The 25,261-nt window shown below is 35.3% G+C and overlaps 1 protein-coding gene across 7 annotated transcripts; it reads left to right on the forward strand.

The window, feature by feature from the left end:
• The first annotated feature begins 1,732 nt into the window (after positions 1-1,732).
• Positions 1,733-19,759, forward strand: LOC102591758 (uncharacterized). Of its 7 annotated transcripts, XM_015307442.1 has the most exons (12): positions 1,733-1,841; positions 3,157-3,305; positions 4,608-4,743; positions 6,068-6,115; positions 7,060-7,167; positions 7,315-7,471; positions 8,206-8,298; positions 8,425-8,589; positions 9,385-9,462; positions 9,984-10,248; positions 10,654-11,012; positions 19,266-19,759. In XM_015307442.1, the coding sequence occupies exons 7-12, from the start codon at positions 8,240-8,242 to the stop codon at positions 19,393-19,395; spliced, it is 1,056 nt and encodes a 351-aa protein (XP_015162928.1). In that variant the 5' UTR covers positions 1,733-1,841; positions 3,157-3,305; positions 4,608-4,743; positions 6,068-6,115; positions 7,060-7,167; positions 7,315-7,471; positions 8,206-8,239; the 3' UTR covers positions 19,396-19,759. The 7 variants fall into 7 exon arrangements, with proteins under 7 accessions (XP_015162928.1, XP_015162929.1, XP_006344571.1 ...); XM_015307443.1 differs by lacking the exon at positions 6,068-6,115; XM_006344509.2 differs by lacking the exons at positions 6,068-6,115; positions 7,060-7,167; positions 7,315-7,471.
• The last annotated feature ends 5,502 nt before the right edge of the window (positions 19,760-25,261 follow it).

Below are 25,261 nucleotides of genomic sequence, written 5' to 3' on the forward strand. Positions count from 1 at the left end.
ATTTATTGCAGAAAATCTGCAATAATTCCAAAACTTAAAACTCCGACGGGGTGCTCCGATCTCATTCAGAACCCCATGCACGCAAACGAGATATGCAACCGTACCAAATTCGATATTCCAGACTCAACGGCGCAGTCGAAATTTCCATCAGAGGTCATTTCGATAAAAAGTGGGTCCCACTTCCAAAAGCCATTTTTAAGTCAAAATCCACAAAAGGGCTCGGAAAGATATCAAAAACCTCGGGACACAAAAGAAGGGTCAATCTAGACCAAACTTGACATTTCGAAGCTAACCGCGCTGACGGAATTCTTATCTGAGCGCGTTTACTCAGAATGTTGACCAAAGTCAAACTTAGGCTTAAACTTAAAGTTAAAACGCCTAATCGCACCGACTCACACTGAAAACCTTGGGAGTCATGACGAACATGCTACTAGCCTAAAATGACCCTTCCGGAGCTGATAGAATCGTCAGAATTGGATTCCGATGTCATCTTCTTGAACTTTTGATCGAAAATGATCGTTCAAGGTTCATAAGATCCAAAACACAAAAACTCGCACCAAGACCAAACGAACGACCAGGTGACCGAATTGTCAGTCCCAGCAAGTCATAAATGACTTGGGGTCGCTGTAGGAACGCTCTAAACGATACACAAAAGGCAAGACACAGAAATGACCAAGAGGGTCATTACAATATGTATATCTGTCAAATACTTGTATATATGTAACTAGTATACATATGTATTTACATATCTGGCGAGCGAGATTGGGAGAGGAGGAGAGAGGCGAGCGAGATAGGACAGAGAGTGTAGAGGGGCGAACTGTATATGTATATATGTCAGATAATTGTATATATGTAACTGATATGCATATGTATTTGTATATCTGGCGAGCGAGATTGGGAGAGGGAGGAGAGAGGCGATCGAGAGAGTGGAGAGACACTAATTGTAATTGTATTGCCAATATTTAGAAATTGCAGTTGTGTTAGGACGAACACAACACTAACAAATGGTGCCAAAAGCTGTTCAAATTGTACCTCCTAATTTTTGGTCCTTTCTGGTCCACTTTAATTGGGTGTTGAACACCTGGATTGATTTAATTTTATTAAAAAATGAATCGGAGAAAAATGGAATCATATGATAAATTTTATATATATATATATTAGGGAAAAATGTTTGAAATATATCCGAACTTTGATTGAAATTGCTGTAATGATACCAAACTTTGGAAATGACCTTTTACCCCTGCACTATTTAATAGTGTATTTTAAAAGTATATATGTGCCACGTGTACATTATAAATATTGCATAATTATAAATAGTAACGTGTCCACGTGGACACATATATACCTTTAAAATATACTATTAAATAATGTAGGGATAAAATGTTCTCCATAAAGTTTGGTATCATAACAGCAATTTCGATCAAAGTTGAAGTATTTTTCAGACCATTTTCCCTATATATATTACTTTACTCCTTATATATAAAGGACAGTTAGCTGTTTGTTTACTCTAGGTTAGGGGTATTTTAGGGTTTTCCATTATTTTTAGCAGTGTTATTCTTGTACAATAATGCATTTTAGGTTGTACTTTTTTTTTTAAAGTAAAAAAAACTTAGCTAAACCAGATGCTTTAAGGATATTTTTGGTATTTTTATCTGTTGTTGCCTTTTGTACTTTGTGAATAAAAGGTTGAACTATCTGATTTAACTTATTTAATGGCCCTCACTTCTGCTACTTATTTCACATTGCTGTGGTTAGAAGCAGTCTCCTCCTTAACATCGCAAGTCTTCAAGAATACTTTTTTCTCCCTAAACTCCTACTGCTCTTTCTTGCCTAGTTTACAGGTAAGTTTCCCCTCTGTTTTTTCCTTTTTATTTGTCCTTTTTAATGTTAGTTAGGTTTAAGATTGTGTTAATTTCTAATTCGAGATGTTTTGAATTTTCCATGAATTTAGGTTACTGTATTGCATATATTTTCATGGGTTAATCTTAAATTTCATCAGTTTCAGCTCTTTCAAGATATGATTTAATCTTAAATGTCATCTGTTTCAAGGTAGGTAAGTAACAATAGATTAAGAGTTTGTTATATTAGGTACAACATCCGTACTTGCATAAAAGGTGTTCGTGAAATTGCCCGAAAAGAAAGTATAGCTATTTCTGGACTACGTTAATTTTGTTTTTGGATTTGAATATCACCACAAGTTTCAATATTAGAATTCGAAGCCAAATAGGGAATTTAGGAGGGTTCTGAAAGACGAGTAATGATGATGGTCATAGGCTGATGTTATCACTTTAGGCCTGCCTGTAAGCATTTCATTTGTTTGATTTTACGAGATGTACAACTTTAATGTTGTGCTGGCCTTTTTCTGCTTGATTTTTATTAAGTTTTTCCCCTGTCTCCAAATTCCTTGTACTCGAGAATTAAATTTACTTTTTGTTTTGGTGTAGATGGATTATTGTATTTCTTGAAAGTTAAACACTTTAGACTAAAGCATTTTCTTTTGGCTTTTACCTAGAAAGAAGACATGATCTTCTTAATTGTGAAGATGAGAAGATATTTAGATGGTATGAGTTCGTTATGCTAAGCATGTATTTACTGAAACCTTTTGAATTACAATTTTAGTCTCCACTTTTAATCAAAGACCTTCTTGTACACGTCCTTGAGGGCAATATTCATGTCAAAGAATTCGTGGTATAATATGGATGCAAAATAATTATACAATGTTGAATTAATACTCAATAAAGTTAGAGTGTTTGTTGTTATTTACTATGCTGGCGGGAGGTAATAGTACTTGGAAATAGTCGAGGTGCGTGCAAATTGGTCCGAACACCACCATCAATTCCTCATATAAAAAGAAGTTAGAAACTTTATGTTTATAGAAGCACAACCTAGAAGGTGATCTTCTCATATTTTCATGTAGGACAAATCTCAATTGATTATTTTCATTTCTTTGTGTAGATGTGGATAAATCATGTGTGTTCTCACTGTTGTATTACTACCCAAAAAGTTTAGTGAATTTACCATTTCATTTATTTTAGTTTAGTATATGGATTAATATGGATCATGTTAGTAAAGATTCTCAAGCAAACCACTGCCAAGTTCATATAAATAGTCAAGACATGCATAGGTATCAAGGTTGTGGTTAATGGTTCTTCATAGTTGCAGATGCAAAATAACCACTGAAGGAAGGGGTGGTTCTCTCCTCTCTTAACCAACATCTCAAGTTCGAATTTGGTAATGAAGTCCCCTTCAGCTGGGAGCATTTTACCGATGTATGAGTTGATTTCCATTACTAAATGCTAAAAAAGGTATATCTTATTCCCTAGGAAAGCGTCACTCTTATTTTCATCTTTAAACTCCATCCAATTCTGCTTCTTTTCTCTTATTATTCTAATCCCACAATTGTAAATATTCTAAGTGGGTGCTTCTTTGTGATGACCCTCAACTAAGTGTTCATCGCTACTTTATGAAGTGTTTACGCTGACATGAAAGAAAGCAGTCCTAAAGATAGACTGCGCTATTGATAGTTTTTGGGTCATCAAGATAGACTGCTCCTTTTGCTCAAGTACAGAATTAACCTCTTGTTCCTGAAATCTTCTGCTATAGCTTCAGTGGCATATCTTCACAAATTTCTTTGACTTGTGAGGGTGTGTAGTCACTCCTTTGTATAAAAAAAAATTCAATGGATTGCGTCAAGATAATGAGAAGAACATATAAATTGATCTTTGTGAAATGGCGGAGGAAGAGGAATTAATTTCTCATGAAGTATCATCTCCGTTTAGCTGACCATTTCCGACAACTGTTTTCCCTGGAGAGAGTAGTAATTATGTTCCCCTTTTAAGGATTGAAAAGAATAAGAAAGACTTGATGAATATTCTCACAATTTGATAGTTTGTTATGATGCTTCTTCACATTTTAAACATAGTTTGTGTGAGTTTGCTTCCCTTGGATCTTTATACTCGCGTGCATCAGTCATATTTTTGTGACTAATTTTACTGGGTTTTGAAAAATGATCACAACTTCTTTTAAGGCATTTCCAAGGATAATCATTCTATCATTAATCAAGCTTTGCATTAGTAAGAAAAAATGTTAGTAGGAAGATGATGAAATTGAGTTGATCTGCTTAGTTGTTTGATCATGCATCTCAACCTCATTTGGAAAAAAAGTACTCCCTCTGTAATGCCAAATAAAAAGAGCAGTGTCTATTAATTACACAAATAGATGAATGAGGATATTATATTTCATCAAATTTTCTCATTATACTCTGTTGGCGATCCTCTTCCTCAGCCTCTTTTTATCTATTTGATTTCTCTTTTCTATTGTTTGCTCCAGATTGGGCCCGTGCTCAGTACGGGCACACCAGCACTAGTATTTCTCTTTAACTGCATATATATCATTAACCCAAGGTAATTTGCTCATGCATGTTTGAAAATAGAAATAAATGTATCTAGCTTGAAAGTGTTGATCAAGCTTTGGCTTGATTTTTTTTACCGCTCCCCTTTCTCTTCGGATTACCTATTTTTCTCAGACTCGAAAAAGATAATCCTTTTAATGCCATTATCGTCAATTTCTTACTAAATTAGTGGAGCTTGTTAATGCTGCAATTTCAGCTGCATTGATATTTCCTGAATCTTCATCAAGCTGGCATATCTAGAGACCAGAGTACATACCACTAGAGGCCTTGGACGTTGTATGCTCACTGGCTAAACATCAAGAGAAATTGGAGCGCCAGCTATTCTTCACCAGGTTGTTCTTTACTTTCATTTTTCAAAGATAAGTCCTACTTACATGTCGAAGTATAGTTTGTCATAGACTTCATTGATAGTGGAACATGTTTGATAAATTGATAGAATTCTGTATTGCCTTACTTTTTTCCTCTTTTATAGAATAATTCCATTTTTACTAGATTGGTGAAAACATGAATCAAGTTCTTTTAGCAAGAATGAAGTTGTAAAGGATTTGATTCTTCAACATCATCCACTTACAGATATAGTAATCTTCATATAACATTTTGCACTTTAAAATGATCATCTGTTGAGTAGAGGCGAAGTTAGGATTTTGAGGTTATGAGTTCTGGATTCTAGAAAAGACAACTTATTGAGTTTTGGGCCAAAGCTACTTCATTTTGTTCAATCTGTGGACAAGCTTGTAGCTCTGCCTCTGCCTCAGAGTATTCTTGAAGCTAAGTTTATTTTTTTTTCCAGTGTAGAGGATTAGTACTCATTTCGGAATGAAATATACTTAAATGAAACGACATGATTATTCAAAACTCTTATATCCGACCTCCCAACTTGCTCAGATGGAGGCAGTCATTGTTGTAGAGGGTTTGATAGCCCTTTTCTATGTTACTTGACTTTTCTAAATTGTTGTTGTTTCACCCGTGCTGGACACGCAACTGGTGACATTTTTGAAGAGTTCGAGCAGTATAGCTTTCCCTAGGCCTAAAGTTTAAATTCCTTTTACCTGTATCAATGGTCTAATATCAAATAAAGGTGCTTGGCAACAAGTTCAGAATCCAAATTGTGCTCTTGATGTGGACGGACAATAGTTATGTATTTTACTTCGAATAATATGGAGTAATAAAGTGTGCATCAGGTCATTTTAAAGTTTGTTTTGACTCCTTGGATCAAATTTTATTAATCTACATAATGGTTTTGTCCTAGATTTCCTGAAAAACTTAAACATCCATTTTGTATGTTAAACGAAGTGTTTTAGTGACTTTGATCATACTTCTTAAACAATTTGTCTGTGTGATATGTAAAACGTTCATATGCAAAAACCGTGATAAATTATTTGATTAGTTTCAATAGAAGAATTACAGTCCAAATATTGTTTATGTTAAAGAATCATTACCTTTTATATTGATGTCTTACACTGCATAATATTATCTTAGTAGTCATAGTATTGCTTTGGTAGTTTCTTGTCCTTTGATTTCTGTTGCTCTCTATTGTTTCATGAACCTCGATTATTGTATTGTAATTTCTGTTTTGTTACTATCTATTATTTTTTGTTATTATCTTATGTTTCTTGTACTTCTGTTATTTCTTTTTCGAGCTTGTTTTTCCTTTAGTCGAGGGTCAATTGGAAACAACTTTGCCGCTTCTAAGATAGTGGTCGGGTAAGGTTTATATATCAAGTATCAATGTAACTAGTTTTCGCTGAATTACTACCTCTTACTCCTTGATACCATCAGAGTATATATACTCTGGTGTTATCAAAGAGTAATTGAGTAGTGTTTTGAAGAATTGTTTTTCTTTTTTAATACCACTAGAGTGTGCCAATATCAATTTAGCTAGTTTTCACTAAATCACTACCTCTTCCTCTTTGATACCACTAGAGTATATGTTTACTCTAATGGTATCAAGGAGTAATTGAGTAGTGTTTTCAGTAAAGAACTGTTTTTTCTTCTTTGATACCACCAGAGTATATTTATACTCCAATGGTATCAAGTATCAATTTAGCTAGTTTTTTCATTAAATCACTATCTCTTCCTACTTGATGCCATCATAATATATATATTCTGGTGGTATCAAGGAGTAATTGAGTAGTGTTTTCAGTGAAGAACTGACTTTTCTTCTTACATACTCTGGTGGTATCAAGTATCAGTTTAGCTAGTTTTCACTGAATCACTACCTCTTTCTCCTTGATACCACCAGAGTATATATATACTCTAATAGTATCAAAGAGTAATTGAGTAGTGTTTTCAGTGAAGACCTGTTTTTTCTTTTTTGATACCACCATACCTAATTCAAACTTCTAGTTGGATGAAACTAAAGTCTCGCCATCGATTAATAATTGATTTTGTAATAAAATATCCTGAGCAGCATCGTAATTTGTGTATGAGGCTATTGAGATAAGGAGATGACATATAGTGAATAAAGAAGAAAGCATGACAAACATTGGTGTAAAAGATAAAAACTAGGAAAGTATAACAAAGCGCTTGAGAAACTTTGAGTAGTAGAAAAAATTTAATGCTTCTTGATTTTCCTTTCCATATGTGCTTTCTTTTTTCTTTGTGCTGCACTAAAATTGTAATGTTATCCATCAATGGAATACACGTAGAAGGTAGCTTGGGGAAGAAGAAGAAGGTAGGAAAGGAGGCAAAATTGGAGTGAATAGTTTCACGTAGAAAGTAGCTTGGAGAAGAAGCCAACAAATGAGACAAACTTGGTATGAATAGTTTTCCCCTCAATTATAAAAAAAAAGTATAAATGTAATGAGACATGAGCTTGTAAATAATTTTACTTTTTTGGTACAAATATTATTTTTCCTTTTAAAATTAACTAATTTTTTTTAATTTTCCATCAACTAAATTAGAATCGCACACTCGTGACCCATTTGAAATGACCCTCCCAACAAATACACAAACATCTTTGTGTGCGCATCTGAGTGTACCTTACGAAACTACAAGCCTCTTATTGCCTTCTTCCTTCCTCCGATCACCGATCACCGATCACCAAACAAACAACATCTGGTAAGTTTACTCATTTTTTCTCGAATTTCTTCTACCAGAATTGATTATTTTCTCTTGAATCTTCAGTTTTGTCTCTGGCTGTGTGTATGAGTTTTTTTTTTGTTTGTATAGAGGTATCACTAGGTATAGAGAAAATTAAAATTGGAATATTGAGGTTTTCGTCTAGAATTTTGATCAGATCATGTAAGTTGATGTTTTGTAGCTAGCGAGTAAGCTCTCACTTTAAAGCCCTACATTTTGTTTCTCCAAGTAATTTTTTTTTTATTGCGGTTTGCTATTTGGGTATCTTTCTCTTTAATTGTGTATGTTTTGCTATAAAACTGCATTTTTTGTATTTTCGGTTCTGTAACTTAATTTTCATTTTTAAGATTCTCAACAATGCTTAAGTTCTCATTTTTGGCTGGAAGGAATTCTCCTTTGGTAAATAAGTTCATTTATATTCCGGTACTGGAATTGGAGCTGAATCCATTTAGTTTGGGGTTGAGGCTTAGTTGGTTTGATTGTATATTGGATTAGTTTCCTCCTTATTTTCTTGTAGGCTTTTGGCCAGCCACGGTTATTAAGAGAACTTTTAGAAACACATCTGGCTATATATTTTTTTCGTAAAAGTGTGTAAAGAACAGAATAGAGGATAAAATTGTGAGAAGAGTTGGAAAAAAATTAGAAAAATCTTTGTGTGTGCACCTGAGTGTACCTTACAAAACAACAAATACTGATTTTTTTTTTAAAAATAGCCCCAAACAGGACGCTTGATTACCCGGAAGAGAGATGGCTATGGAGGGTGCATCATCTTTTCCGACTTGGGAAGAAATTGAGCTTTCAGAAAGGTACTTTTTCTTCTTTTTTTGGGGATAATTACCCAGCAAAGAATTTTCTTTTTTGGGTTTATTCTTGATTCACTATGCAACAATTTGGTCAAAATTGTTTTCCAATTGTCATGTTCAATTTTGCAGTTATCTGGTGTGTTGTATGTTCCAAGAAGCAGCAACTTTGTCTTCCTCAATTATTGAGCAATTAATTGAGAAAAATGGTAAAACGAATGAAGACAATTGCGAATTGGGTGATATGTTGGAATCAGCTGCCATGATTTTGGTGCAGTCCTACAAAGAGCTGGGGAGGTACTTGTTTATGCCACTTCTATTCATTTATGTATTACCTGCATTTTCTTATTCTATTACAAAGACTTTTAAGAATATTGTTTGCCTGAGTTTTAGGGTTAAATGACAATCTTACTTGAGCATTGAGAGTTGAGAGTTGCTTCATTATTAGTTGTTACAAACTGTACTGCAGAGGAATTTGTTTGTCTCCATCTGGGTTGAATTGATAAGAGTCTCGGCTGTTAGGTAGGAAGAAAAATGTTTTTTAGGAAAATAAGAGGGTTTCTTACTTATTTTCTTGTGTTCGGTATGTAAGAATTTTTTACACTAAAAGCATTTGTATATAACACTATGGGAGGTGGGGTTGGGGATGAAGATGAGGTGTATTGGGGGCGGGAGCACACAACTAATATGGAATGCCACTTGTGAACTTGTTTTATCCTTTCTTCTACTGGGGAAGTCATTTTTTCCTAATTTTCAGGAACTTGTTTTCCTCGAGAAAATGCTTTCCAAAAGTGTTGACCAACCGAACATGGGAAAACTGGAAAATAAATGTTTTCCTCCTTATAGAACACACTTATTGAACATTGTTAGTAGATGGATATTGATTTTCTGTATTCTGATTTCTGATATTGCTTGGATTTATGAGTACCTCTGAAATGCCTTATATGGAGTGGCTCTGATGTATGTGTATTATTGGTCCTTTCTCATCTTTTACTGTTTCTCGATGTGGTAATCCTGCTGCTTTCTTTCGTAGAAAAAAACTCTTCGAGTGTGCTTTAATTCTGACACTAACATGGTTTTGATGTTTGACAGGACATCAGAAATACTGAAGCAGCTGAAAATGCTATTTGGTTCAGTCACTGCTATTCCTGCCCAAGTTTTCCTTACTGGGTACCTCATTTCTTCGACATGCTATTTCCCTAATAATTGCACATCTTCCTTTAGCACAGATAATCATCAATGTGAATTTGATGTTTCTCAGCTTGGTGGTCTAGTGAGATGATTTCTTTTCCTTTTAATAAGGTTGGGTGTCGTTGTTGGAATACAACTTTAATTACCATTCTCAATTTTATGCTGCAATTCCTTTATCGTTCACTTTTTTTCATACTGGATTTCTATAACATGAATTATTTTAATGGCATAATTCATAAAATATAAGAGTGCCTTTAAAAATCGAGACACACTCGTTGCTTTGACATGTTTCTTTTGGTTTTGAGATCCTGAATCTGAATTCATGTACTCCCCGGTATCCCATGTATCCAAAGTAAACAGAAAAAAGTTTCATGATCCCTCTCCTGAGCTTGAAATGTTCTTATCATTGCAAGGTTGCTCCTCATAACTTCCTTTTCCTTCGCCATTTTTAGAAAGGCTCCCTTCTTTGATATGGAAATGACTCTAAACTTCTTCTTTAGGGTGTGTCTCCAGATACCAGATGGCCCTTCTGCTGAAGTTCAAGAAATTCTAGAGGAATTCCTTACGAAGTGGAGATATGTTGATGGAAAGTATTATTCTGTTGCAAGCATGGAAGAATTTAGTAATCAGATTTCCCTTGGAGTTGATAAGTACCTGGAAATTATTGAGCTCTATGTGATAACCTTTTTGGGGAGGATTCTAGGAAATTTGGATCTTGCTATCTCTTGGGTTGAGAAATTCCCTCTACCTGAGGAGAAGAGGCAGGTAAACAATAATCTTTCTTGCTTCATTTAATTAAAATGATGGTCTCACGTGATTTTTTTTTTCTTTTGTCCCCTACACTCTTTTAATTTTTGCTTGTGCAGGGCATCAATTGGAATAACTGTGTTGTTTTCCTTGTAAAAGTATGTTGTTGGAATCTATATTCTTGAGGTTCTTAGCACTATGAGTTGAAGTTCCTTGGTGATTTATGGTTGAATATATAGTCTAATACGCCCTAATTTTGTGAGATTAAACTTTGTTGAAAGAGAAATATGCTTGTAGAAACTGGGCAATGCAGTCTAACTGAGACACCTTTGTTGTGTTCTGATATGCCGTTGGTGGTTTAGCTATTTTGTGACAGAGTAACTTATAGCTTGGGAATTTTCTAATTATTTCTCTGTCTTCCAGGATCTTTTGAGGCAGTTGCACTCCATGAATACTTTAAAGCTGGTCAGCTCTTCGCAGTCCTCAGCATTACCGCTCCAAATAGATGAATGCACAACTGATTCCACTTCCCTGATTGAAGAAAAATCATGCAATGGAACAGCAAATATTTTGGAACACAGAGACCAGTCTAAGGGAGAGAACACCATGAAACAATCAATTCTGGAGTTCTCTAGACGGAGAACTCCATTGTGGTGGTTTCGTACAGTCACTTTGAAGTTTGGAAGTAGTCGCTTGGTCTTATCAAATGGAAGTATCTTTCTTGGGTTTTTGGCGGCACTTGTTTACTATACCGTGCGGAGAAAACAAGCCTCTTTATGGAGGTAATATAGTCTCTCTGCCACTTCTCTTCTAGATAAAGAAGAATTTACTCTTATTATGATTTTCTTCATCTTATAGCTGTGGGAGACACATATTACTGTGTAAAATCTACCAAATTTTCTCATGACATGGTCACTGTATAGGATAAAGCGAATTAGTGCACAACTTGTGCACTGAAGGATGTTTTTCCCTTATCAACTTAACTTGCATAGTATTAGCACATGATTTAGTGGACATATCAAATTGACAAATTCCCTCCATTATCTTGAAACAACTAAAACTGATATCTTTCATTTATTGTTTTTGCTGGATCAAAGTCAAATTCAACTTACTGTAGACAGTGGATGGAAATGCACATTATATTTGATTACTGCGGCTGTGTGGCACTTATGTGAAGTTGTGTATAAAGATACATGCATATTTGAACCTAGACTTTTTAACAGAAAACATCCCTAAAGTATACCCTAAAGTTCTAGTACATCCTTAATGTATCTCTATTAACAAGAAACATTCGTGATGTATCGAAAAATAAACAACTTTGATCCAAAGTTAACTTTCCATCCAAACACTCAAGTGAAAAACAAATAAAAAATGCAATGCTCGTGATTTGCTTTTGAAACAGAAAAAATAGAATATGCCCTCTCCTCACCATTTGAGCACTCTATCTTCTTCCTCAAATTCCATAAAAATATTAGAGAAGAATCACATGCTCAATTTTATTCAATCATTCAATTCTATCCCGATCAACCTTACAGACAGCTCACAAAAGACTCAACACTATTGATTCATTAATGATAAATGGAGAACAATCTAATGATCCTGTTGCTATTAAGGATGCAATAGTTGCTTTCTATCAAAACCTGTACAAGGAAGATGAATGTTGGAGACGAAATCTCAACATTCTAGATGTACAAGGCATAACATTAGAAGAGCAAGAGTGGTTAGAAAGGGCTTTTGAAGAGGAGGAGGTGCTGGAAGGGATTAAGATGTGTGCAGCAGGCAAAGCCCCTGGGACAGAGGGGTACACTATGGCTTTCTTCCAAGCTTTCTGGGACACAATAAAAGGAGATCTGATGCAAACCTTCCATAGGTTCCACTCTATGCAGAAATTTGAAAAAAGCTTCAATGTCACTTTCGTGGCCTTGATTCCAAAGAAGGTGGGGGTGAATGACTTAAGAGACTTCAGGCCTATTTGCCTTGTATTAGAGGTATACAAAATAAGAGCTAAACAATTGTCTGAGAGATTAAAAAAGGTGATGAGTAGGTTGATTAACAATCATCAGATGGCTTTTGTCAAAGGGAGACAGATAATGGATGCTGCACTTATTGCCAGTGAACTAATTGATACCAGAATTAGAGATGATGTGCCAGGGGTGATGTGCAAGTTGGACATAGAAAAGGCTATGGTTACCTAAATTGGAACTATCTAATCAACACTCTTAGACAGATGGGTTTTGGGGTTAGATGGCTCAAATGGATTGAATTTTGCATAAAAACCACCATGTTCTCTATTTTGATAAATGGAAAACCTGCAGGTTATTTTCTAGCAGAAAGGGGTCTTAGGCAAGGGGACCCATTGTCACCCTTTTTATTTTACTAGATTTACCGCACGTGCGTTGCACGTGGTTGCCTTGTCTTGTGATGCTTAAAAACAATGGTCCTATGTGTATAGGTAAAGTGTCGGTTTGAAGGTACTTGTGTATCATCAAGCGTGCCATCCATAATATTGGGTAACATAATTTCTGTGGCTTTATTCATTACCTTATTTGGTGTGGTTGAGATACCTTTCATTTCGGCCTTTATGACTTCACGCCTACATATCATAAGAGGTGATTTAACTATAGCACATAATTGAAGAAATGTTTGTGGGTTTTAAATTTGTTAGATTACATTTTAACTCGATAGGACTGGTGATATTTAGTTTTCCCTAAAAACAAAACGTGGCTACGTTGTTCAATTATAGTTTGAACATAAGTTCTGGCAGTGGGGTTAAATGAATAATGCCTAGCATATTAGTAAATGAGGTTCCGTACCAGGCGCGGAGATCTAGTGTTTTTTGAAACGTTGGATTGATCAACACACTGCTCATGGGTATAATAGATATCCCATAAGTCCCTACATTGGAAACAACATATTAATCGAGGAATCAACAAATATACTTGCAATTTTCACAATTAGCAAATAGGAGAGGTTGTCTATACCTTTGTAGATTGAGACTCTCACGTCACATAAGCCTAGAATAGGTTGGTCATCTCTCAACTTTTCATGAAATGGGCCATCGTTTTCTGCAAAACCTCCCCATAGAGTAACAGTTGTATGCTCCATGCTGGATTATCAATTAGACGAGTATTGTGAAAGCACTGGAAAATAATATGGACGGTGAAGAACAAAGAATGACAATTTACAGTTCATTTGTAACAACAATTTCGCATCTTTTGTTATCGCCTTTTACAATGATGGGATTCAACGTAACTAACACACAAAGCAAGTCTGAATAGAGGACATGTAAATTAGTGATATGTATTATGTACTTGACGGTAATTACTAATAAGTCGTGTGAAGAGTTACCGAATATGGCACCATTTGGCATTTTCTCTGCCTGTTCCAAAGATACAAAACCATCAATGAAGTTGTGTGTTGAAACAGTATGGGCACTCTCCTTTATGATTGTGTTGTCTGTAATGGATAGTTCAATCTCTTTGTGCACGGAAGTGTAATTGGAGTTGACCCGATCCAACAGCCCTTTAGCAATGTAGTAAGTTTTATTTGCCTTCAAAAAGTCCTTCAATGTGCCAATATGCTTGTTAAATAGTGTTGCTTGCAACTTTGTCCCCTAGTATTGATGTAAGCGGCATGTGATGTCATTAGAGAAGTAATAAGGGGAATAGATAGGAACGATAACATATAAGTTAAGCAAAAGTGTACCTCGTCGTCCACTAATATTACCGTTTGGAAAGTCCCTTTATGGCGCGAATTCTTGTACGAAATTACAGAACCGTTTCGAATAACTAATACTCTCATCACCCAATCTACAGAGTGTTTTGGTATCTTGTTAATAGGGACACTCTGATTTGATAGTTCGGTTTCGGTCGCCATTTTTGATGAATCTGGATGGTTAGAGGTGCATAGCGGAAAGTGAATATCAATGTTAATTCCGTGCTGCAGTAGTAGTAAAATACAGAGGAATAATTAAGTAGGTTCTAGCAATGTTATGTGCTGAAAGTAGTTCAAAAAATAGCATTACAGGAAACATAAACACGGTGGAAACATACAACTTTTGATGTGGAGTGAAATATTTCAAAGCCGAGTCCAATATTGTAATGTGTTAGCCAATGGATGATCAATAATTGTCTGCGAAAGCAGCGCAAGAAGGATAACTTAATTACACAGTGCAGATGTAAGGCTTGACTCTTGAGTAAAACAAAAAGAACGCTTGTAGAAGAGGAGGAAAAGTGATGTACATTTGAGCGTGTTGCAAAAGTTGAATTACTAATGGGAGACGGTGTTGTGAATGTGGTCGATATAAATAGGGTAATATCAAGAGGTTGTGTTGGTTGGTGATTTTTTGGACGTTGGGCAGATGCAGGGGAAACATGGCGTCTATCCAGTGAAAGTGGTGACTATTTGCAGGAAAGGTGTTTGTTGTGCGAGGGGTGTTTAGTGAGGGTTTCTTTTTAAGTGAGGGGTATTTGCGTAATCTAATTAAGTTTTAAGTGAGGGATATTTTAGTAATTTAACATTCCTTTTTTGGAGTTCATGCTTTTAAGGTAGTATAGATTATTGCGATGGAGGGACTGGAAAGTTTGATGAGAAAGGCTCATTCTCAAAAAAAAAAGTTTGATGCGAAAGGCTCCAATCAATAACTGGATAAGAGGACTCAGCCAATGAAGTTATGGAATTGACACATCTATTATATGCAGACGATACACTGGTGTTTTGTGAAGCTGTACAAGAGTGCATATGTTAGCTTAGGGTAATATTGGTGGTTTTTGAAGCATGTTCAGGGCTGAGAGTGAATTGGAGGAAGAGCAACATTTTTCCAGTATCAGGAGATACAGACACTAGCAAATACTATGAAATGCAAGATAGAGAAAATGCCCACAATCTATTTAGGCATGCCATTAGGTGCTATACACAAGACACTTCACAATTGGGATGGGATGATTGAAAAAACTGATAACAAGCTAGCCTTACGGAAATCACAATAACTATCTCTAGGAGGGAGAGTTCATTGATCAATTCAGTACTGGACTGCCTACCAACATATCTAATGTCTCTTTTTCCTATCCCTGGGGAAGTGGTTAATACTCTAGACAAGCTAAGAAGGGACTTCTTATGGCAAGGGAACAAAATCGAGAAGAATTTCACTTTGGTGAAGTGGGCTACTGGACAACAAAGCAAAAGATATGGTGGTCCAGGAATGAGAGACCTAAAATTACAAAATGATAGCTTGATCATGAAGTGGCTCTAGAGGTACAATCAAGAGAATCAGGCCTTATGGAGTGATATCCCATAAAATATGGACTGGAGGAGCAGTGGTGCACAAATTAAGTGATTACCACCTATGAAGTTGGAGTTTGGAGGTCCATTAGAAATCTCTGGTTGACAAAGGCGAACACAAAGGTCAAAATTGGAAGGGGGGACAAAATCTCTTTCTGGAAAGAGGATTGGTGTGGCGATGGCACCTTTACAATCTTTATTTCCTGGACTCTTCTCTATATGTGTAAACCTTGAATGCAGCATACAAGAAATGTGGTCACCACAAGGATGGAACTTGTTTTTTAGGAGGTTGCTTAATGATTGGGAAATAACCTGGGTGATAGATTTGCTGAATAAGATTGCTGGATCCCCTGGGACCAACATGGAAGAAGACAAATTGATATGGAGGCATCATAACGATGGCATGTTCTCTGCTAATAGAGTTTACAAATGGGGATTAGCTAAAAATTCAGGCATAGCAGCAGACCCTTGGAATACCATTTGGAAGAGCGTGTCTCCACCAAAGGTGAAGTGCTTTACTTGGTTAGTGGCTAAAAGAGCTTGCTTGACAGATGAGTCTATGCAGAAAAAGGGAATTAACATTGCCTCTAGGTGTACACTATGCGAAAAGGCACTTGAGACCAGCAAGCACCTTTTTCTTCAGCGCAAAGTAACTGCACAAGTGTGAGAACTCTTCTTCAGTATAGCTGATATGAACTGGAGCATGCCAGAGCACAGAGCAGACCTCCTGAGTTGCTGGATTATCTGGAAGGAGAGAAATCAGAGGATCTTTCAAGGGAAAGAATGCTCTGTACAGAATATTAAATGGAAAGTTATTACTACTTTAGGCTTTTGGTGTAAAGAATAGAATATAAAAGAAGAAATTCAATTAGTGGATTTTATAGGTTCCTTGTAACTAACCATGACTATTTTGTAAATTTTGGAGGTGGCCTGCATTGCCCTGAATGCTGATGAACATAACTTTTACCAATTTAAAAAAAAAACTTGCTTCTTACAAGAATTCCTCAGTATAAAAATGTATTACTATCTATTAACTCACTTGAGCATTCTTTGACTTGACTTGCCTGCAAAAATCGGCAGTACAAAGTGCAAAAAAGAACTTATTTCTGTTCATCTGTTTCAACTTAAACTCATTGTAAATTACTGCTCTAGTAATGCTGCCAAATTATCAATAAAGTTTGTCAGCTCTTTTCAAACTTCAATTTTCTGATATTCCTTTGTCTTTTTTTTATTTTATTTGCCTAGAGAAGTCTTCTACTGTAATAGTCCAGTTGACTGATTTTTTTATTAATGCTCGATGTTTTTTGCAAATTTTTGCTCATTAATGTGATCTTCTTCCTGGAGTCAAACTATATAACTAATCTGATAAGCATAAACTATCATGGAGAACATTTAGCAGATGCAATCCCACAGAAAAAATACACATATTTAAGTGCCTTTTTGAAGCAAAAACATTTTGGTTTTCAGAAAGCTTGATCAAATAGACTACTAGCTAGCTTCCAGTGACTTCACGTTTTTTTAGACTGTATACTGCTCGAAATTATTATTGACTGTATGAGAAAAAAGAAATACTTGAGAAGCATGGGCTTCTGCCCTTACTTTTTTGCTCAGATTTAGGTAAGAAGATAGAGCTACACTCAAATGGGGATGAAAGAATATTTTCAGTTTACATAGGTGAATCATGTGGTATGCATGTGTTTTTGAAATTTCCGTTAGTTTTTGGATGAAAAGTTGACTCTGGATTAAATTTGTTAATTTTTTGGCCTAACCCATTGGTGGCCCCCTAAAGTTGGCAGCAATTTTCACTTAGACACTTTTACTAGGCTTTGTTCATTTTAGACACCTCATGTCAGGCTCCGTTGTGTCATTTTGACACTTTCAGCTGACATGGCAAAGTGAGTGTTGTACACTCACTATTGACGCGTGAGGGACTTATTTAGTCTATTTTATTTTATTTTTTCTCTTCTTCTTTCCCATTTTATAGCCACTATCTCTCCCATTATTTCAAAAAGCTTAAAGTACTTCAATGGAGGTTAAATCTTTTGTTATCATAATTTCAATTTAAATTTCGCACTATAAACTCAGATAGACCCAAAAAGAAACAAGAAATCGAACCCATATCAACACCCCAAATCATGTAAAGCTCACCCACAATAATCCTAAAGTAGGGGCCAAAAAATCTCAATTTTTACTATGTAAATGTTAATCTCACTAACCTTGAGCCCTAATTAAACTACAAATATCACAAAATTAAAGAAAAAGAGACGCAATCTTAAAAATATGAACCATTGTTGTTATATATTTGCACCTTTTAGCCCTATATCAAATGAAGAAATGGGAGGTGAGGGTGCAATGAATGGGGAATATGGCAGAAAAAAATCATGAAAAAAGAGGAATAAAACGGGAAAGATGGCTGTGTGGAATGAAGGAATATGATAGAGTAGATTGTGTGGGTGTGGGTTTATGACAGAAAAAATAAAGCTCAAATATAATAAAAATGGAGTAATACAATGGAGAAGATGACTGGGGAAGTTGTGGGGGGGTTGCACTTTTCTTTAAATTTGTCAAATATTTTATTTAATTTTTTGGGATAAAAAGACCACATGTCATTTATTCATTGGTTATTGTCATCTATTTTAATTCTTATTTTTTCTCTTTAATATCATAGACTTTTAATGAGTTGGCATGATATAATTGGGCATCTAAATCCACGTGGACGCGCTTGGTTAACACGCACTTGAAGTCAACATGTGCTAGTGAAAAAAGTGTCAAAATGACACAATGTGATGTCACATGAGGTGTCTAAAATGAACAAAACCTAGTTAAAGTGTCTAAGTGAAAATTGCTGCCAACTTTAGGGGGCCACTGATGGGTTTAGCCTAATTTTTTTAATACATCAGGATGTTTCTGGTTAATTGAGAAACATCAAGGATGTACATGAACTTTAGGACTCGTTTGGTTGGGAACAAGTTATCCTGAGATTAGTTATCCAAGGATTGTTATCCACCCTGAATGTGGGATAAAAATAGCACTACAATCCCGAAATAACTAATCCCGGGATAAGTTATCCAGCAGCTTTATCCCAACCAAACATGGGATAAACTCATCCTAAAACTGATCCCGGGATTAGTGATGCCAACCGAGCCCTTAGAATATACTTCAAGGATGTTTTCCATTAAAAATCTTTGGAACTAACTTGTCAGGGAATGGAATCAGGTTTAGAAGATATAAAACATTGTTTAGCATCTGAAATAAGTCTATTAATCCATTGGGCTGGCTCTATATTCTAGCTTTTTGTATTGCACGTAGTCATGAGAAACCTTTGCTGTTAAGGGCATAAACTCTTGTACTAGTTACATCAGTTAAGAGTCACCTGGATTTGTTGCCGTATGCACATAGGTAGCAAGTAAACCTCATTCAAGCACATGATGCAACTGCGCCTCTCTAGCAGTGTTTCATGTTATACCTGTGGGTCTATGAGAATCTCATACCATAGTCAGAACTCACCTATATCTGTCTTTTAAGTTTGTTGCCAATCCAAAACCCTAATGAAATTATAGAATGATGTGGAGATGTCCAGTTGAGCATATTGTTTTTGTATCGGTTCTTTCTGCCATCTTTTCTGGCATATTTAAGTTTACAAATGCTAGGCTATTACGTACTTGGACTTGGCTTATGTTAGACATGTATTGTTTGTCAATTACGTGATATGTGGGCCTATTGTCTCACCGACTTTTCCCCATTTTGTATTACAGTGTTCTTAAGAGACAAGCGTCATCTATGAAGAAGGCTTTGGTTGACTTCTGGCAACTTGCATTCTCTTATCAAGTGAACCCTCTTGCTGCTGTTCAACCACTCCCGCCTGCAACACGTGGAAGCCGGTGATGCACAATTTTGTTCCTCATAGTTGCTCAAAACCAGAGCTGTTGTAGATAAATAAAAGATCACTGAAGATATTGCTACTATCATCTTAAGTTGGAGTAGAACATCCAGAAATACAATAAAGCTTACTTCAAGGTCGCATTCTTTGCCAATAGAGTGCTGCTTTCATAACTTTGTCTTGCCTTTTCTCTATGGCATTAACTTAATTCTCTTAGCAAAGAGGGGATCTCAGATTTCTCAACGTTAAATTTTATGCAGTGGTAGTGTGGTACCATTCATTTTATGTCTAGTTTTTAACTATAGAACTTCACTCCTTAGTTGTTTTTCGTTCATAGAATGAAAATTTAAGCTGAAGATTTTGAATGTGCATATAGTGCCTTGTGTATTGCTTAGGTCTGTTGAACCCTCCCACAATGTGGAGATGTCATAAATAAAGTGTTGAGCTGTGATGAAATTGATTTTGATAATTGACAAAGATTGTTGGAAGAACCAGGTTCCTTTGCAAATTTTTCGAGCTCAACCAAGACAATTGCTCTAACCATCATTTTGTCTTCATTTAGAGCCCTAGTGTCCTGAGCCAAACTGATATCAGCCAATTCAGCTAAAAGGTTTCTTCTTCGTGTCCAGTTCACCACATGCTAGTTTTCTCCAGTCTATGATTTTCTTCTTCAGCATCCTTAGCTTCAGGCGCTAAACATAGTCAGGGAATCCCATTACTTCAAATTCATTCCACCATTTATGCACTAGTTCCTGCAAACCATCTATCTCGAGTTACCAGTTTTTCAAACTTTAAGTAGGGTTTCTGTTTTTCCAGTCACCACATTGCAGTAAAATAGGACAATGGTCCAAAGTCACTCTAGGCGTAACCATTTGTCTAATGTTCTTGAAGAACTCCTCCCAATCTACATAGTAGAGGAATCTATCCAAAACTTGTGGACAAGCCCAAAATTACTATTTGCTTTCAAGTTACCTTATATTGTTGTCTCATCCTAAATAATATAGAGTTTTAATGTTGCATTTTTTATAATTTATTTTAAAATAAATTTGTGGACCCTTGAGTCCACATGTTAATTAAAGAGTTTTTGGCCAAAATCGTCCTTAAACTATACCTCAAACTTAAATTACATTCTTAAAGTATCAATTCTTAGCAGAAAACATCATTCAAGTATTAAAATGTGAACAATTTCCATCCTTCTACTTGAATTTATTAGAAAACTAACAAATCCCACAAAAATCACGTCATCCATTCGTAATTATCATTTTTAGATATGCCAAAAATATTAATCGTGAACTTTTTTGGTTATTGAGTTTAGCATTATACAAAATCTTTTAATTTGACAGCTTTTTTTTTCATTTATTTTTCATGTAATTTGATATTAAAAACATTATTAGTTGAAATATTTTTTATTTTTTTATTTTTATTAATTGAAATATGTTTCTTCTCAACTGAATATGCTAGAAACGGCGTTTGTTGGAGACTTCCACTTCTAATAATGTAGAATGAAACTCAAATGCGAGACATAATCGATATTTTGATAACTTCAATATCAGATTGGCCAAAAAATTTATTGATCTAAATACAGTTTGACTATGAAAAAGGTAAAGATAATTAAGCTCCAACTTCTTTCCGTTACTAAATGAGAAAAATAGCAGATCATGTATCCTCACACCTTTCAAACATTTTTTGTTTCGGTAAGCAATAGTGTCTAAAATTTTTGATATGTTTTTTTCAGGAACTTCTTATAGCAGGTACAGAAATTATGCAGGAAAACTTTGTTGATGGCCACGTGAACTGCTCATGTTTTTGTAGGATCCCTTAGTTTTTTGACGATATCTAATAGAATGATGAAAACTGTTCACTTTTAAATAATTGAATGATGTTTTCTGCTAAAAATGATACTTTAAGGATATAATTTAAGTTTTGGATATAGTTTAAGGATGTTTTTGACCAAAAACTCTTAATTAAACCCTCACAAAAATAATAAAATTTCTCTTTGTATGGACAAAATAGTAGTTTCACTCTTCCAAGTTCAAAACCAAAATTTGTCATTACCTTTAAACCTTTGCCAACAGTTACAAAATCTGAAAGATTTCTTTCTTCACATCAAATAGTATTCAGATAATCTATTTATTTGTGTATATATACCAAGATATGAATGATGATTTCCTTGCCTAAAAAAAAGGTATGCTCAATTTTTCCCTTTCAATTAACTTATTTTTTTGGCATAGATTGTTCTACTTGTTTTCTTTTTCTCAAGAATGGGGAATTCTCATGTTATCGATCTTTTTTTTTAACACATACATGTGTTTGAGAAATTCCATTCAAAGAAATTGAATGAAAATGCTTTTGAGGAATTTACATTTTTATGGGTTTAGGTTATTTTCTTTTTACCATGGATTTTTCTGCTTTGTTTTTCCTCTCTCAAGATTTGTGTGAGTGTATCTGTTTGGTTGAATGGGGAATTCTGATGTTATCAAATTTTTAAAGAATTTCCATTCAAAGAAATTAAATGAAACTGATTTTTGAGAAATTTTCTTTGTTTTTTATTAAAGACTAGTAAATTATCCGCGCTTCGCGCGGGAATTTAATATCATGAAATTTATAAAATAATACTTAAAATCTATCGGTCATTAAAACTAAAACATTATATTATTTTACATACAAGATTATGCAGTAACAAACATTAATAATGTAAAGGAAAATGAAAATTACATCTTATCATTTATCCTTAATAACATAAGCATAAATAAATGATCTGTAACATAAGCAATGGTGTCAATGAGCCACTCAATGGGAGCAAAGTACACAAATATTTAATTGTGAAGAAGAAGAAGAAGAAGAAGAGGTTCAAAATTTTTGTTGTTTTAAAAAGAGAGGAAATCTCTCTATAAATAGACAACAAAGGATAGTGTGAACAATTATTTATTGTGCCTTATCGGAAATGTTAAAACTATTTGGAAAAGTTGCAACCCTTTGGAAAGGTCACAACCTTTCATAAAAGTCACAACTTTTCATAAAAGTCGCAACTCTTCATTAAAGTAAAAACTTTTCATAAAAGTCACAACTTTTCATAAAAGTCATAACTTTTCATAAATTTTACAACTTTTTATGAAAGGGGAATGCTAGTTTTGTAAATAAATAAATTAAAAGGGAATTCTAGTTTGTGGGCCTAGGGATCTCTTTTTTTTTATATATATATATATATATATATTTTTAAGGGGTAGTTTTGATGTTATCTATAATTTGATTGGAACTGCTTTTGAGAAATTTGCTTTGATTTTCTTTAAAGATTCTTGTGGGTTTAGGTTCTTTTTTATTTTTTTTTGTTAATGAGTGATTGTGATTTTATCTAAAATATTAATATTTACGGGCATTGAGTAATTCTGTTTTTGAGAATTTGACCTTGAATTTCTTTTTTCAAGTTCTTTTGTGGGGTACATATTCTTGGTAGAAAGGAATGCAGACTTTTCTAATTTTTGTTCATTAGCAAGAAAATGAACGTTTTCTTCTCAGAGGTCACATTTGCATGATCATTTCTACTAGTTGATAGGCACATCCATTGATGGCTACTTTTGTGTGGTTGTGTGTGATCTTGTGCTTGGATATGAAACTAATGAAAACCTTTTACTTTGTTGAGTTTTTGGAGTTTTCAAATTTCCAGCAGAGGTTACATAGATGCAACATTCAGGCAAAGACAAAAGCAATGTTGTACGCCTAAGTTCATGTTATCTGTTACTATTTCTCAAGCCTGTAGTAAAATTCGGAAGTGTTATGTTGCATGGATTGATTGTTTGTTCTTGAGGAACTATTGTATTTCTAAGCTATCCGCTCCAAGCGGCAATAAGACTATGAGGGTAAGAGAGAAGTAAAAGAAGATCCATTCAAGGGGATCTTAGAATTAGAAAGAAAGACACAAAGGTCGTAGTTACTTTCTTTACATCATGTGAAGCTTAGAAGGATATGGAATATATAACACAAGACAATATATTCACTTTGGTACTTGATGCCTCAAACCAAAGACATCTTTTTTTCCCCTTCCTTTTCTCATTTCTCTCATCCTCTTTTTAGAGGATGTAAAGCTCGAAAGAAGGAAGAACATGCTATTACTTTACGCTTGTGCACGTTAGGAAATTACTAAAAGCCATCTCTAACTTTAACTTCTACTAAGCAGCGATAATTTGCTTGGATCATTATGATGGAATGAAAGCTTCAGTTTGATGTTTGTATTACTAGTTTGACTTGTCTTTGGGTTGCATGTATTGTTTCTTGGTGATATTAAAACGAAAATTGGCAGCACACTCATATTTGCTTCCCACCTATGTGGAAATAGAGACCATTGTGGAAGAGAGTCGTAATTCTAAATGTGCATATAAGGCGATTTTATCAAACGTGAAAGTGTACAAAAGTAAAGAGGTCTTTTTGAGATTTAAGCACAAATAAAAAACAATTTTCATAAGGAAAAAATGCAAATGAATCATCCAAGGGTGTGACATAGTGGTCAATGATTTTGTTGAAAACCAGGAGGTCTCAAGTTCAAATTCTAATAGAGAAAAAACATTAGATGGTGTCTTCCATTTGTCCTAGTCTTTGTGGATAAAATTATACTTGGTGCCTGTCACTGGTGGGAGGTGACAAGTAGCCTCAGTGTTTTCAAAGGCGAGAGCCTTAGGCGTGAGGTGAGGCGAGTCATTGTCAATTTGCTCGGCAATCTGAACAATAAAAAGGGAAATGGGGTGAGGCAAGGCGACAATTGAGGCGTCACCTTCTAAAACAGGACGCATCCTTTAAAGTTTAAAACATTATTTTAGAGTTTTTCGATTAAGGCATGGTGCACCAACTCAAACTTAGAGTTGAGAAAATGCTCCGATGGGGGGCTCGGGATTTGTTTGGAACCCTGTGCACGTAAACAAACTATGCTACTCCTTCAAATTCAACATTTCAAACTCAATGAAGATGTCGAAACTTTCAATGGAGGTGTCTCGATGAAAAAGCCAATGCTCTGTTTAGCTAAAAGTCACATGATAGCTCGAATTGAGTATGGAAGTCTCGGGACCCAAATCAAAGGTACATCTAGACTAAAATAGACGTTTTAGAGCTAACGAAACCATCAGAATCACATTTCAATGCTGTTTACCTGAAGTTTTGACCCAAGTCAACCGACCAAACTTCAAAAGCTCTAATACAAAAAAACTTGCATAAAAACCAAATGAACTTCCTGATGACTGTTGATATACCGTGAGTTTACGATATTTTTAATACATTTCACTTACAAGTTGTGTGTGTCTAGGGCCTTTTTATATTGGTTTTTATGTGTTTTTATCATGTTTTGCAGGAAAGATGTTCAAGAGCGGAAGTATAGAGACAACTGAAAGAAATGCAGAAACAGGGCATTCACGGAGGTGATCTACGTACCGTAGGTCCATTCACGGTCCGTAGTTGATGACCGTACATCAGCAGGAATGTGTTAAGGACAAATCAGGGAAATCGGACCAAGTGTGGAACCACGGTGATCATCGACGGTCCGTATATTGATCTACGGACCGTACTGTTGATCCGTAGAGTGATACTGCGAGCGTTCCAGTACCTGATTTTTGAAGATTCTAAGTGTGGAACTACGAAGGGGACTGACGGACCGTAGATCGATCTACGGTCCATCAATCCCCTCCGTAGCTCCACACTTAGAATCTTCAAAAATCAGGTACTGGAACCCTCACAGTATCAATCTACGGATACACCATACGGTCCGTAGATCCATCTACGGACCGTCAATGGACACTGTGGTTCCACACATGGTCAGACTTCCTTGATTTTCCACCTACGATGCATCACCTGCGGTCCGTGGGTGGCTCCGTTGGTGGCTACCTCAGC

The sequence above is a fragment of the Solanum tuberosum genome, unplaced genomic scaffold, assembly GCF_000226075.1.
Source record: "Solanum tuberosum cultivar DM 1-3 516 R44 unplaced genomic scaffold, SolTub_3.0 scf00058, whole genome shotgun sequence".
In the NCBI taxonomy this organism is placed as follows: Eukaryota; Viridiplantae; Streptophyta; class Magnoliopsida; order Solanales; family Solanaceae; genus Solanum; species Solanum tuberosum.

Excerpts from the sequence above, each read along its gene's own strand:
- LOC102591758 (XM_015307442.1), top strand. The coding sequence starts at position 8,240 with ATGGCTATGGAGGGTGCATCATCTTTTCCGACTTGGGAAGAAATTGAG. Across the intron at positions 8,590-9,384 it reads TCCTACAAAGAGCTGGGGAG|GACATCAGAAATACTGAAGC; the intron begins GTACTTGTTTAT and ends GATGTTTGACAG. Across the intron at positions 9,463-9,983 it reads GCCCAAGTTTTCCTTACTGG|GGTGTGTCTCCAGATACCAG; the intron begins GTACCTCATTTC and ends CTTCTTCTTTAG.